Source organism: Phacochoerus africanus, chromosome 4 (assembly GCF_016906955.1).
Source record: "Phacochoerus africanus isolate WHEZ1 chromosome 4, ROS_Pafr_v1, whole genome shotgun sequence".
Lineage (NCBI taxonomy): Eukaryota > Metazoa > Chordata > Mammalia > Artiodactyla > Suidae > Phacochoerus > Phacochoerus africanus.
In genome coordinates this window covers 60,891,900-60,907,159 of record NC_062547.1, presented here as the reverse complement: position 1 = coordinate 60,907,159, position 15,260 = coordinate 60,891,900, and the positions used below count along the sequence as shown (strand labels likewise).

The 15,260-nt window shown below is 50.0% G+C and overlaps 1 protein-coding gene across 19 annotated transcripts in view; it reads left to right on the top strand.

Moving 5' to 3' along the window:
* MAST3 (microtubule associated serine/threonine kinase 3) overlaps window positions 1-15,260 on the top strand; it is a 46,394-nt gene that overhangs the window by 23,575 nt on the left and 7,559 nt on the right. For 18 of the 19 annotated variants that reach the window (XM_047776506.1, XM_047776500.1, XM_047776503.1 and 15 more), the window contains 9 exons: window positions 5-69; window positions 494-579; window positions 1,664-1,872; window positions 2,534-2,672; window positions 8,789-8,921; window positions 9,069-9,234; window positions 9,693-9,794; window positions 11,047-11,169; window positions 12,211-12,320. In XM_047776506.1, coding sequence (XP_047632462.1) covers window positions 5-69; window positions 494-579; window positions 1,664-1,872; window positions 2,534-2,672; window positions 8,789-8,921; window positions 9,069-9,234; window positions 9,693-9,794; window positions 11,047-11,169; window positions 12,211-12,320 — 1,133 coding nt within the window. The remainder of the gene's footprint in view (window positions 1-4; window positions 70-493; window positions 580-1,663; window positions 1,873-2,533; window positions 2,673-8,788; window positions 8,922-9,068; window positions 9,235-9,692; window positions 9,795-11,046; window positions 11,170-12,210; window positions 12,321-15,260) is intronic. The other variant, XM_047776504.1, reaches the window with a different exon arrangement.

Below are 15,260 nucleotides of genomic sequence, written 5' to 3'. Positions count from 1 at the left end.
ACAGAGATGGTGCCTCTGAGTCACCTTGATGACAGTGGAGGGCAGCCCCCAGCACCCGAGTCCCCAGAGGTAAGTTGAAGAGCTTTAGCGCCCCCACATGTCTAGATCTTTAGATGGTAAACAAGGGGCTGCCTTTGCTCTTTGTTGAAGTTTTGCATGTAGTAGGTGCTTAATAAATGCCTATGACTTTGGGGGGAAGTGGGGGCAAGTGAGAGTGCTCTGCCCTCTTGGAGATTGGACAGGGGAGAGTTGGAGGGGGGCACTGGAGGGGGGTTTTGCAGGATGTATAGGAGTTTTCTGGAAGGAGAGCACACACTGCTTGACCAAAACTTCAGAAACTTGGAAGCTGAGTTTAATAAGTTTATACAGGAGAGGAAGGAGCGTCAGGTGCCAGGGCCAGTGCCAGGACCAGTGGAACTTGGGGACAGGAGAAACCCAGCCTGCCCTGCCCTGAAGTGGGGCAGCACCCTGACTCACCCTCTCACCCCCCCAGAGTCGTGCCCTGGTTGGCCCTTCACGGAGGAAACCATGTGAGAGTGACTTTGAGACTATCAAACTGATTAGCAATGGAGCTTATGGGTGAGTCCTCGGGTCCCCTGTGGACCCATTTCTCAGATGCACACAGGGCTGAAGCCCATGCGGGCCCTGAGGGTGCAGACAAGGAAAGTGAGGCCTGCAGAAAGAAGTGGAGACACCCGGCAGCAGACACCCAGGGCATGGCCTTGGAAGGGTTTGTCCATGATCTCGACCCTTACTTGCCCCAGAGGTAGGAGGTTCTAGAAATTTGGGGACTGATCAAGGAAAAAGGTGGCCACTGGATGGCAATAGCAGGCAGTGAACATTGTTTAAGTGCCACTTTGACAGATTTGCATTGGGGGGAGGGGGGAGGAGAGGGGAATCCCTACAGCATAAGACCACGAGGGTGGAGAGGAGTTCCCTTCGTGGCATAGTGGAAACGAATCCAACTAGGAACCATGAAGTTGCGGGTTTGCTCCCTGGCCTCACTCAGTGGGTTAAGGATCTGGTATTGCCATGATCTGTGGTGTAGGTCACAGATGCAACTCAGATCTGATGTTGCTGTGGCTGCAGCATAGGCTGGCAGCTGTAGCTCCAATTTGACCTCTAGCCTGGGACCTCCATATGCCCGGGTGTGGCCCTAAAAAGCAAAAAAAAAAAAAAAAAGACAGAGACCATGGGGTGTGAGGGGATTGTGGAGGAGGCTTTTGTGTCAGCTGTACAGTGGGGATTCTTTGGGGCTGAGAGTTTGAGCAGCTTGGGGTCTTTATAGCCCCAGCGTTTATCTTATCTGCAGAGTATGCAAACCCTCAGGCTCTAAATGGCTAAAACTCTGCTTGTTTGAGCTATATTTAAAGCAATTTGAGTTCGAGCCAGAGGAGCTTTTGAGCTAATGGGTCTCAGCCAGCTGTGAAGAAATAACCTAGGGGCCATCTTTGGCTCTTTATATGATACCAGGGAGGGTGGCTTAAGGCTTAAATCCAGGGGCTGGCTGCTTTGGGAGAAGGGCTAGGTAAGGAAAACAGGTGCCCTGGGTGGATGGTGCAGCACAGGCAGAGGCACAGGAGCTTGGGTTCTGGGTCCAGATCATATCCTGGTGCTTGCCGGGCCCTGGATCTCCGGCTTCAAGGAGCCTGGCCCCCTCCAGGGCTGTCTACCTGGTGCGGCACCGGGACACCAGGCAGCGCTTCGCCATCAAGAAGATCAACAAGCAGAACCTGATCCTGCGCAACCAGATCCAGCAGGTCTTCGTGGAGCGCGACATCCTCACCTTCGCCGAGAATCCCTTTGTGGTCAGCATGTTCTGCTCCTTTGAGACCCGGCGCCACTTATGCATGGTCATGGAGTATGTGGAAGGTGCGGTCACTGGGGGCTTACATGCCTCCAGCAATGGAGAGCTCATCCCTTATCCAGGAAAAAGTCCCTCCTTTGACCAAGCTAGGGGCTGCTGGGGTCCTCCATGGGGTCCCAGCCTGCCTGGGGGGGGGGCCTCAGTCTGTGGTGGCGGAGCTAGCCTGGGGGGACTGGAGCTGGGGGAGCCCAAAGAGTGCTCTAGGGGGCAGGATGGACAGCCCAGGCAGAGGGGACTGGTAGGTAGAGGCTTGGAGGCTAGTATAAAAGCAGGCTAGTATAAAAGCAGGGAGGGAGGTACCGGTGGGAAGGGCCAGGTTGGGCTGGGGGCCAGGGTGAGGAGTTGTGGGATCGCATTTGTAGTTCAGGAAAGAGAAGAGCCTTCAGGTAAGTGCCGGGATGTTCATTTACCCAGGTGCTGCCAGGTAAGGAGAGGGAGGAGGCACTTAGGAGGCACCAGCTGTGTGCAGCGGGAGGGACTGTTTGCTTACAAAAGCTGCTGCCCTGCCAGGAGGAAATCAGAAGGCAGGGTGTGCCACCCTCCCGCTCCTCGTTCCTGATTCAGGACAGATTGGGGCTGCTTTGCAGGAGGTCGGGAGGTCATGCAGGCACAAGTCTTGGGCACGCACAGCCAAGGGTCTCTCTAAGCACATCCGCCTCTCTGCAGGTGGGGACTGTGCCACCCTCCTAAAGAACATGGGCCCGCTGCCCGTGGACATGGCCCGCATGTACTTTGCGGAGACGGTGCTGGCGCTGGAGTACCTGCATAACTACGGGATTGTGCACCGGGACCTCAAGCCTGACAAGTGAGCCTCGCGGGCGGGGCCTTGGGGGCGGGGCTCAGAGCGGCCTGGGGGCGGGGCCTCTGCTTGGGCCAGGAGCTGCTCAGGAGCACCCCCATCTGGATTCTGCTGGCATCTTGGGGCCCTTGCTGACTGAAGGCAAGGATCTTGGCAATGTTGAGCACCTGTTGTGTACAGAGGAAAGTAGGTACTTAGAGGCGCCTGCTAAGTGCAGGGAAAGGACAGTGCACGTATGGAGGCGCTGCCAGGCAAAGAGGATGCACAGACTGGACGAGGGAGGGGACCAGGTACTCAGAGAGCTGCTGCCACACAAGGGAAGTGAACATGCACTTATGAGACACCAGCTTTGGAAAAATTGATATGTGAAGAAAGGGACTATGCATGCCCTGAGCACCTACTATGTATTAGTGCAGGGAAAAAGGAGGGTGTTGGGGTGTTTATTTCATCCTAGCCTCTAGTAAGCACCTACTGGGTGCATGTCCTCTGTGGGTGGGTGGAAAACACAAGTGTGAGTTGAATAACCCCTCATGCTTTGTAACCCCTACATAATTTTCAAAGTACTCACCCCCTGCATTAATTGAGCACCTACTGTGTACAGAGAATAGGCCCGCTGTTATATCAAGTCCTTCTGGATACCAGGCAAGAAGTGCAAGTTTCTCAGGTACTTGCCATGTGGAGGTATGGACATAAGCATTGAGTCTGCATGTTTTTGGGCATCTTGTAGTTTACAAGCGGCTGAGAAATCAAAGCATATGCATTTGGCATCTACTGTATACCTGAGCCTGTGCTCACCTTTTTTTTTTTTTTTTTTGGTTTTTTTTCTGGGGCCACACCCACGGCATGTGGAAGTTCCCAGGCTAGGGATCTAATTGGCGCTGTAGCCACCAGCCTACGCCAGAGCCACAGCAACACGGCATCCAAGCCACGTCTGCAACTTACACCACAGCTCTCGGCAATGCCGGATCCCCAACCGACTGAGCAAGGTCAGGGATTGAACCCTCAACCTCATGGTTCCTAGTCAGATTCATTAGCCACTGAGCCACGGCAGGAACTCCTGTGCTCACCATTTTAAGGAACCTAGACAGTGGTAAAACTAACTCCTCACACACTGATGACCCTTTTGAGATTAAAAGTACATTTTTTTGCCACACCCTTGGCATATGGAAGTTCTCAGGCCAGGGATCAAATCTGAGCCGCAACTTTGAGCCACACCACAGCTGTAGCAATGCCAAATCCTTGACCCACTTCTCTGGGCTGGGGATGGAATCTCTGCCTCAGCAGTGACCCAAACTGCTGCAGAGACAACACCAGATCCTTAACCCACTGCCCAACAGCAGAAACTCCTATAAAGCACTTTTTTTTTTTTTTTTTTTAAGGGCTGCACCCTTAGCATATGGAGGTTCCCAGGCTAGGGATCCAGTTGGAGCCATAGCTGCCAGCCTATGCCACAGCCACAGCAACGCAGGATCCAAGCTGCATCTGCAACCTACACCACAGCTCACAGCAACGCCAGATCTTTAACCCACTCAGTGAGGCCAGGAATCCCCTCAACCGCATGGTTCCTAGTCAGATTCGTTTCCACTCTGCCACGATAGGAACTCCAAGCACATTTTGTAACTGTTATGTATCATTGGGTACCAGCTATATAAAGGTGATCAGATCAACAGTTATTAGGCAATGACTGTGTATCAGGCCCCAAATATTTCAACTGTCTTTATTTAGAAAGTTTTTATTTTGAGATCAGCATGCATTGAGCACACTGTGTGCCAGGGACAGGTGTCCATTTCTCTGATGGAGGTGTTTGCCATGTGGAGGTATGAACATAAACCTTAAGAGCCCAGCATGGGAGTTCCCATTGTGGCTGAGTGGAATTGAATCTGACTAGTATCCATGAGGATGCAGGTTCGATCCTTGGCCACTCTTAGTGGGTTAAGGATCCGGTGTTGCTGTGAGCTGTGGTATAGGTTGCGGACGTGGCTCGGATCTGGTGTCGCTATGGCTGTGGAATCACAGCTTCAGCTCTGATTCAACCCCTAGCCTGGGAACCTCCATACGTCACGGGTGTGGCCCTAAAAGACCAAAAAAAAGAGCCCGGCATGCTTTCAGGGTATCTTGTAGTTTGCAAGTAGCTGAGAAAACAAAGCAGATGTATAGTTGTCACCCACTGTATCAAAGTACCACAGACCAGGGGGCTTAAACAGAAACTTATCCTCACAGTTCTGGAGGCCAGAAGTTCAAGATCAAGGTGTTGGTAGGGCCTCTGTGCTCGATGCTCTAAGGCTGCTTTGTGCCCATCAGGCCTTTGGGGGTTCATCCTGGAGTAGGGTCTTCCAAGTGTCCCCAAGGCAGGACCTGCCCCTCCCAAGCTTACCACCCTTGTCAAAACAACGTGGGAAGGTGCCCAGACCCAGAGCGTTCAGGGAGGGATAGGTCCACACAATAGGTGCCTGAGAAAGATATTTTTTACTTTTCACTTTGGAAAATTTCAAATACAACCCGGTCAGAAGAAGGTGCCTTAGTTTGCTAGGGCTGCCATAACAAAGTACCACAGACTAGGGGGCTTAAACAGAAATTTATTCTCACAGTTCTGGAGCCCAGAAGTTCAAGATCAAGGTGTGGGTAGGGCTGTGCACCCTCTGAAGGTGGCCAGGGGAGGATCTGTTCCAGGCCTCTCTCCCTCCTGTAGTTCCTAGGCTGTGGCAGCATAAGCCTTATCTTCACATGAAGTATCGCCTGTGTCCAAATTACCCTCCTTTTTTTTTTTGCTTTTTAGGGCTGCACTGGCGGCACATGGAGGTTCCCAAGCTACAGGTCGAATCGGAGCTGCAGCTGCCGGCCTACACCACAGCCATAACAATGCCAGATCCGAGCTGCGTCTGTGACCTACACCATAGCTCATGGCAACGTCAGATCCTTAACCCACTGAGTGAGGCCAAGAATTGAACCTGCATCCTCATGGATGCTAGTCAGATTCATTTCCACTGAGCCACAACAGGAACTCCCAAATTTCCCCCTTTTTTTTAATGACACCAGTCATATTGGAATTAGGGGCCACCATACTCCAGTATGACCTCAGCTAATCACCTCTGCAATGACCCTACCTCTTTATTTTATTTTATTTATTTATTTTATTTATTTATTTATTTTTATTTATTTATTTTGCTTTTTAGGGCTGCACCCACAGCATATGGAGGTTCCCAGGCTAGGGGTCAAATTGGAGCTATTGCTGCCCACCTGCACCACAGCCACAGCAACAGCAACTTGGGATCCGAGCCACACCTGTAACCTATACCACAGCTCACGGCAACGCCGGATCCTTAACCCACTGAGCAAGGCCAGGGATCGAACCTGAAACCTCAAGGTTCCTAGTCAGATGGTTTCTGCTGTGCCCCAATAGGAAGTCCAATACATTTTATTTTTTAATTTATTTTTTATTTTTATTTTTTGTCTTTTTAGGGCCACACCCACAGCATGTGGAGGTTCTCAAGCTAGGGGCTGAATCGGAGCTGTAGCCGCTGGCCTACACCACAGCCACAGCAACGCGGGATCCGAGCCATGTCTGCAACCTACACCACAGCTCACAGCAACGCCGGATCCTTAACCCACTGAGCAAGGGCAGGGATCGAACCCACAACCTCATGGTTCCTAGTAGGATTCGTTAACCACTGCGCCACGACGGGAACTCCCATTTTTTTTCTTTATTTCAGGGCCGCACCTGCAGCATATGGAAGTTCTCAGGCCTACGCCACAGCCACAGTGACGCCATACCTGAGCTGCATCTGCAGCCTGTGCCACAGCTTGTGGCAACACTGGATCCTTAACCCACTAAATGAGGCCGGGGATTAAACCTGCATCCTCATGGATACTAGTCAGGTTTTTAATCCACTGAGCCACAACAGGAATTCCCTATATTCCCACTTCTTTTTTTTTCAATGTTTTCTTTTTTGGTTTCGGCTGCACACTCTCAGCATCTGAAAGTTCCCAGGCCAGGGATCAAATCTGTGGTACTGCTGTACCCAGATGTGGCAACACCAGATCCTTAACCCACTGCACTACCGCAAGAACTCCAAGGAAACAAATTTTAAAATATCAAATGGAGTTGGAGGTCCCGTCGTGGCTCAGTGGTTAACGAATCTGACTAGGAACCACGAGGTTACAGGTTCGATCCCTGGCCTTGCTCAGTGGGTTGGGAATCCGACGTTGCCGTGAGCTGTGGTGTAGGTTGCAGACGTGGCTCGGATCCCAAGTTGCTGTGGCTCTGGCATAGGCTGGTGGCTACAGCTCCAATTAGACCCCTAACCTGGGAACCTCCATATGCCGCAGGACCTGCCCAAGGAAATGGCAAAAAGACAAAAAAAAAAAAAATCAAATGGAGTCAGTGTATGCAAGAAATGATCCTTTTTGGAGTCCCTGGTGGCTCCATGAGTTAAGGATCCAGCATTGTCACTGCTGTGGTTTGGGTCACTGCTGTGGCACAGGTTCAATCCTAGGCCTAGGAACTTCCACATGCTGCAGAAGTTGTTGGCTTACCTGGTAGCTACGCCAAAGTGTTTTTTCCACAGCTGTTGTAGACAGTAGTTCAGGAAATGTCCCTGTTTTTGAAAAACACCAGAGGCACAGAATGGGTGCACCAAATTGTTTCTTTCTAGAGTCAGGTACACAGTAGATACAAAATAAATGGCTCTTCAACTGACACAACATTGTAAGTCAACTATATTCCAATAAAATTTATGAAAAATAAAATAGGGGAGTTCCCATCATGGTGCAGCAGAAATGAATCCGACTAGGAACCATAGGTTGTAGGTTCGATCCCTGGTCTCACTCAGTGGGTTGAGGATCCGGCATTGCCATGAGCTGTGGTATAGGTCGCAGACACGGCTCGGATCTGGTGTTGCTGTGGCTGAGGTGTAGGCTGTCCTGTCAAACACCTTGGGTACACACCATGAATTCTCCAGAAATTTATTTTTAAACGATAGATGTACCTAGGAGGGATATGAAAATGTGACTTTATAAAGATGGTGCATATTATTTTGTCACTTAAAATGTTTATATGTTTAAGCTTGCAAGAAAATGTGGACAGCAGCATACATGGTAAGCATGCAAGGTTTTCTTTTTGGTTGCACCCTCAGCATGTGGAAGTTCCTGGGCCAGGGATTGAACCTGAGCTGCAACTGTGGCAATACTGGATCCTTAACCCACTGCACCACAAGAGAACTTCCAAGTTCCTGTCATGGCTCAGTGGAAATGAATCCAACCAGGAACCTTGAGGTTGTGGGTTTGATCCCTGGCCTCACTCGGTGGGTTAAGGATCTGGCGTTGCTATGAGCTGTGGTGGCTGTAGCTCCAATTTGACCCCTAGCTTGGGAACCTCCATATGCAGCCCTAAAAAGCAAAAAAAAAAAAAAAAAATACTGCTGCACTCATAAGAGGCATAAGGGGCACAAATGTTTCTGTACATAGTAGCAGGTGCTAAAGACATGTTCATTTTTCTTTTTTTCTTTTTTTTTTTTTTGACATGTTCATTTTTCAATGGGACATAAATAGTAGGTGCTTGCAAAAGTATTTAGTTTGTTAAACTAATGGACACATGTACAAAATTATGCTGTAAATCCCCCCGGGAGGGGTTCAAGAGAGATGTCTTAATGCCCGAGGTAGAGATGCTGTGATTCTCAGGAACTAGTTTTGCACAGTGGAGTACACAGTAGGTGCTCAACAGCGACACCAGGTGCACCCAGTTGGTGCACGGAGACATTTGCCAGATTTGCAATACTTCGAGACCCATTGGTTCTTTTGATAGTGTGGCCATGCACAGGAAGTGCTTTCTTCTCTTTTTCTTTCTTTTCTTTCTTTTTTTTTTTTTGCTGCTCCCACAGTGTGCAGAAGTTCCCAGGCCAGTGGTGGAACCCACGCCACATCAGTGACCCAAGCCATAGTAGTGACAATGCCAGATCCTTAACCCACTGAGCCACCAGGGAACTCCAGGAAGTGCTTTCTGCTGCATGGAGGGGTCGGGCTGCTGGGGGTGGAACTGAGTTATGGGGTGGCGGGAGGGGAGTGGGCAGTAGCAGCCAAGCACTTTGGGCCCCCCAGCCTTGAGTGCAACACCCGCCTTCCCACAGCCTGCTCATCACCTCTCTTGGCCACATCAAGCTCACTGACTTCGGCCTGTCTAAGATCGGGCTCATGAGCATGGCCACCAACCTCTACGAGGGCCACATCGAGAAGGACACTCGGGAGTTCGTGGACAAGCAGGTGTGTGGACAGGCTGCCACCCTCTGCCTGGAGCTCAGCCTTGGGACGTGGGGAGACCTAGAAGAAAATAAATTGCCCCCATAATTCTCTCCACCCTTTCCTCCATGGCTGGGAGCCATCCTCAGTTTCCTGTCTCACCTGGCCCAGGTGTGTGGGACGCCTGAGTACATTGCCCCCGAGGTGATCTTCCGCCAGGGCTACGGGAAGCCAGTGGACTGGTGGGCCATGGGCGTCGTCCTCTACGAATTCCTGGTGGGCTGTGTGCCATTCTTTGGAGATACCCCCGAGGAGCTCTTTGGCCAGGTGGTCAGTGGTGCGTTTCCCCCGCCCCCCCAAATCACGGCCCCAGGTTTAAGTCTTGGTCCCACCAGGGCTCTGGGGCAGCCATTCCCCTACCTGTGCCAGGGAGGGGAGCAGCCTCACGTATGGATTGGGCATCTATGGTGTGCCCAGCCCCAGCTGGACACTGGGGACACAGCCAAGGGCAAGATGATAACAGAGAGAAATCAGCAAGTTATGGAGCAATCGGGCAAAAAGGTGACAAAGAAGAAAAGAATCAAGAAGGAGACAGGGTGGCAGGTGTGAGGGGTGGAGGGAGCCACCCTGATGGCAGAGGGGAAGGTGCTCCTGGCAGAGGGCGAAAGCAAAGGCTGCGCGTATGCAAAAGGAACAGGGGAGGCTGATGACTTGGAGCTGCAGTGAGGGAGGAGAGGTGATGGGAGGTGCTAGGAAGGTCTGTCCCCACCCCCTCACTCCCTCCTGTCATTTTAGATGAGATCATGTGGCCAGAGGGGGACGAGGCCCTTCCAGCTGATGCCCAGGACCTTATCACCAGACTGCTTCGGCAGAGCCCGCTGGACCGTCTGGGCACTGGTATGTAGGTGGGGGTAGGGCCCAGGTGGATGGGATGAGGATTGGGGTAAACAAGAGTTCTATTTGAGAGGCTGCATGGAGGCAGAGGATTTTATTTATTTATTTATTTATTTTTTAAATTTTTTTTTTTTTTGTCTTTTTGCTATTTCTTTGGGCCACTCCCGCGGCATATGGAGATTCCCAGGCTAGGGGTTGAATCGGAGCTGTAGCCACTGGCCTATGCCAGAGCCACAGCAACGTGAGATCCGAGCCGTGTCTGCAACCTACACCACAGCTCACGGCAACACCGGATCGTTAACCCACTGAGCAAGGGCAGGGACTGAACCCGCAACCTCATGGTTCCTAGTCGGATTCGTTAACCACTGCGCCACAACGGGAACTCCTATTTATTTATTTTATTTATTTTTTATTTTTATTTTTTTGTCTTTTCTAGGGCCGCACCCGCAGCATATGGAAGTTTCCAGGCTAGGGGTCTAATCGGAGCTGTAGCCATCGGCCTATGCCAGAGCCACAGCAACACCAGATCCGAGCCACGTCTGCAACCTACACCACAGCTCTTGGCAATGCCAGATCTTTAACCCACTGACCAAGGCCAGGGATCGAACCCACAACCTCATAGTTCCTAGTCAGATTTGTTACCCACTGAGCCACGATGGGAACTCCTGGAGGATTTAGAGATGGGGTTTTGAAGGATGCATAGGAGCTTGCCAGGAGACTTTGGTCTGGGGCAGACAAGGGTCACTGAGGCTATGTATGTGACCCTTCCGAGTCACCATGGCTGTATCCTAAGATCCCCAAAGACCCAGCCTAGCGGGTCTCACTTTCCAAGTTTCCCTAGCCACCTAGTTAGAAATTAAGGGATTAATTGATACTCATGCAGCCACCCATTACATGGCTGCTATGGATCATGTTCAGGAATGAAGCCTGGTAACTGGAGAGGACCATGGGGGCTGAGGTTGAAGAACAGGATTTCTTCAGCTGGTCAGTTCTGCTCCATGGGATAGAAATGTGTGAAAAGGCCCAGGAAGGAGGCCCTCCTAAGGGTTCTCCAGATGGTTGGATCTCAGGATCCTGCAGTGGGAAGAGCAGGGCCTGCGTTCTATCCCCAACTTGTCCCCTCCCTGAGCTCTTAAATGATGGCTGCTTTCTCCTCCCATCTTTGTGGCTCTATGTTGGCCAAGTTTGGGTTCATAATTGACCTCAGGGGAGTTGGGGGTGGGGACCCACAGGGCTCAGCGGGGCATGTCTGCAGGTGGCACCCACGAAGTAAAGCAGCACCCCTTCTTCTGGACCCTGGACTGGGCGGGGCTTCTGCGACACAAAGCCGAGTTCGTGCCACAGCTTGAGGCCGAGGATGACACGAGCTATTTCGACAGTAAGTGGGGGTCCAGGAGGCCGGCTCTGCTGTCCTACAATCCCCCGGGGCAGGGAGGACGTGTCTGCCAAAGTCTCCGCCCCAGCTTGGCATCTTGCCCTGGGCCTGGAGCTTCTGACTTGCTGAGCTTTCCAAGAAGCTGGGGCACGTCTGCTGGCTGCCCAGACGGGGATTTCCTGTGCATCTGAGCTCAGGAGTTTACAGCACCGCCTTGGGTTACAGGAGAGGAAACCAAGGCACTGAGTGTGGCAGACTCTTGCATGGGATGCCCAGCAGGTTAGCCTCCTGAATGTCCACCCCGGCATGGACTGCGGCCCGTCATAAAGGAAGGTGGCATGCCTTGCTCAGCTTTGGCAGAGGGGGTCCACTTGAGCATTTTGGGGGACCTAAACAAATCTCCCTCTCCCCAGTTGGGGCTCTGGCCAAACAGACTAAATGCCCTTGGCTTCCAGGGCCTACTCTGGAACTCAATGTGTGATGTGGAGCATGTCAGAGGTCCTCTCTGAGCATCTGTTTCCTTTTCTGTAAAATGAGAAACATCCTTTATGTTTGAGAGGCACAATTTTACCCAATTTGGGGCAGCCCATCTCAAAAAGGAAGAAACTGAGGCTCAGACACAAGAATTCCCATCCCTGGTCCCATAGCTTTTAGGGATGCAACTGGGATTTTTTTTTTTTTTTTTTTGTCTTTTTACGGCCACCTTTGCAGCAAATGGATGTTCCCAGGCTAGGGATCAAGTCAAAGCTGAGGTTGGGGCCTACACCACAGCCACAGTACCAGCAGATCCTCAACCCACTGAACGAGACCACGGATTGAACCCACATCCTCATGGACACTATGGTTGGGTTCTTAATCCACTGAGCCATAGTGGGAACTCCCACAACTGGAATTTATTCCTGGATACTAACTCTGCTTCCTCTGGTCCTTAAACATATCAGGCATGGTCCCACCTCAATGTCTTTGCCCTGACAGTGTCTCCCCGCCTGGGACCCCCCTCCCCACAGCCCTTGTACCCACCTTCTATGCCTTTCCCTCCCACAGCGCGCTCAGAGCGTTACCGCCACCTGGGCTCTGAGGACGATGAGACCAACGACGAGGAGTCATCCACGGAGATCCCCCAGTTCTCTTCCTGTTCCCACCGCTTTAGCAAGGTGAGCCTGGGGCTCTAGATGCAGCTAGGGCTCAGGAAATAGGGCAAGGTGCTTGTTTTGAGGGTTTTTTTTTTTTTTAACATTTGTTTTATTGTAGTAAAATACATATAGCATAAAATACGCTATTTTAAGGAGTTCCCATCATGGCACAGTGGTTAACGAATCCAACTAGGAACCATGAGGTTGCGGGTTCGGTCCCTGGCCTTGCTTAGTGAATTAAGGATCCGGCATTGACATGAACTGTGGTGTAGGTGGCAGATGCGGCTCGGATCCCGCGTTGCTGTGGCTCTGGCGTAGGCTGGTGGCTACAGCTCCGATTAGACCCTAGCCTTGGAACCTCCATATGCTACAGGAGCAGCTCAAGAAAAAGGCAAAAAGACAAAAAAAAAAAAATAGAATATGCTATTTTAGTCTTTTGAAAAAATTCTTTAAAGTACAGTTCATTAACAGTGTTAGCAATTTCTGCTATATAGCAAAGTGACCCAGTCTTACATATATATACATTATTTTTTTCATGTTATCTTCTATTATGTTCTATCCCAAGAGACCAGATATAGTTCCCTGTGCTGTGCAGTAGGACCTCACTGCTTATCCATTCTAAGTGTAATAGTTTGCATCTACTAACCCCAAACTCCCTGGCCATCCCCCACCCTCCCCCTTGGCAACCACAAGTCTGTTCTCTAAGTCTGTGAGTCTGTTTCTATTCTTTTCCTTTTTTTTTTTTTTTTTTGTCTTTTTGTCTTTTCTAGGGCCATACCCACGGCATATGGAGGTTCCCAGGCTAGGGGTCAAATTGGAACTGTAGCCACTGGCCTATGCCACAGCCACAATGCCACATCCAAGCTGCATCTGTGACCTACACCACAGCTCATGGGAACGCTGGATCTTTAACCCCCTGAGCGAGGCCAGGGATCAGAACTTGCATCCTCATGGATGCTAGTCAGATTCGTTTCCACTGAGCCACGACGGGAACTCACTCCTCAGTCTGTTTCTATTCTGTAGATAGTTTCTTTTTTCTTTTTCTTTTTTTTTTTTTTTTGGCCTTTTAGGGCCGCACCCATGGCATATGGAGGTTCCAGGCTAGGAGCTGAATCAGACCTGTAGTTACCGGCCTACACCAGAGCCACAGCAATGCAGGATCTGAGTCTCGTCTGCAACCTACACCACAACCCACCACAATGCCAGATCCTTAACCCACTGAGCAAGGCCAGGGATCAAACCTGCAACCTCATGGTTCCTAGTCAGATTTGTTTCTGCTGCACCATGACGGGAACTCCTGTAGATAGGTTCTTTTTTTTTTTTTTTCCCCTTTTTATTAGCATTTTTTTAAATTTTTTTTCCCACTGTACAGCAAGGGGATCAAGTAATATACATTACATTTTTCCCCCCACCCTTTGTTCTGTTGCAACATGAGAATCTAGACATAGTTCTAATGCTACTCAGCAGGATCTCCTTGTAAATCTATTCTAAGTTGTGTCTGATAACCCCAAGCTCCCGATCCCTCCCACTCCCTCCCTCTCCCATCAGGCAGCCACAAGTCTTTTCTCCAAGTCCATGATTTTCTTTTCTGTGGAGATGGTCATTTGTGCTGGATATTAGATTCTAGTTATAAGTGATATCATATGGTATTTGTCTTTGTCTTTCTGGCTCATTTCACTCAGGATGAGATTCTCTAGTTCCATCCATGTTGCTGAAAATGGCATTATGTCATTCTTTTTTTATGGCTGAGTAGTATTCCATTGTGTATATATACCACATCTTCCGAATCCAATCATCTGTTGATGGACATTTTGGTTGTTTCCATGTCCTGGCTATTGTGAATAGTGCTGCAATGAACATGCGGGTGCATGTGTCTCTTTTAAGTAGAGTTTTATCCGGATACATGCCCAAGAGTGGGATTGTGGGGTCATATGGAAGTTCTGTAGATAGGTTCTTTTGTGCCACATTTTACATTCCACAAATAAGTGATATCACATGGTATTTGTCTTTCTCTTTCTGACTTATTTCACTTAGTGTGAGATATTTTAGCCATTTTAAACTGTACAGTGACAGTTCAGTGTTGTGCAACCATCACCTCTATCTAGTTCACTTCTGTCACCCCAAAGGGAAATCTTGTATCCATCTGTAGTCACACTTCATTTCCCCCTCCCCCACCCCTGGCAACCATTAATCTGCTTTCTTTCTCTATGTATTTCCCTGTTCCGGACATTTCACATACGTAGAATCATACAGGAGTTCCTCAGTGGTAACAACCCTGACTAGTATCCATGAGGATGCAGGTTCAATCCCTGACCTCACTCAGTGGGTTAAGGATCCAGTGTTGCCATGAGCTGTGGTGTAGGTCACAGACACAGCTCAGATACCATATTGCTGTGGCTGCGGCGTAGGCTGGCAGCTGCATCTCTGATTCGACCTCTGGCCTGGGAACTTTCATATGCCACAGGTGCAGCCCTAAGAAAGAAAGGCAAAAAAAAAAAAAAAGAATCATGCACTATGTGGGCTTTTGTGTCTGGCTCCTTAAGGTTGGCACACATGGTAGCATGTGTCAGTGCTTCATTCTTTGTTATGGCTGAGTGATATTCCATTGTATAATTGGACCACATTTTGTTTATCCATTCCTCAGTTGATGAACATTTGGATTGATTCCACTTTGGGGCAATTGTAAATAGACCTGCTATGCTGGGTGTTATTTTCTAGCCTCACTAGCTGAAGTTCCTTCCTTTGATCAAAAAACTTGCACTGCTTGTGGGCCTGGGCAGGAAACCCCAGCTGTGGCTCACTTGGTAACCAGGCCCCTTGGAGCCTCAGTGTCTTCACCTATACAGTGGACTAAAGACTCTATATCTTTTTTTTTTTTTTTGTCTTGTTGCCTTTTTCTAGGGCCGCTCCTGCAGCATATGGAGGTTCCCAGGCTAGGGGTTTAATCAGAGCTGTAGCCAC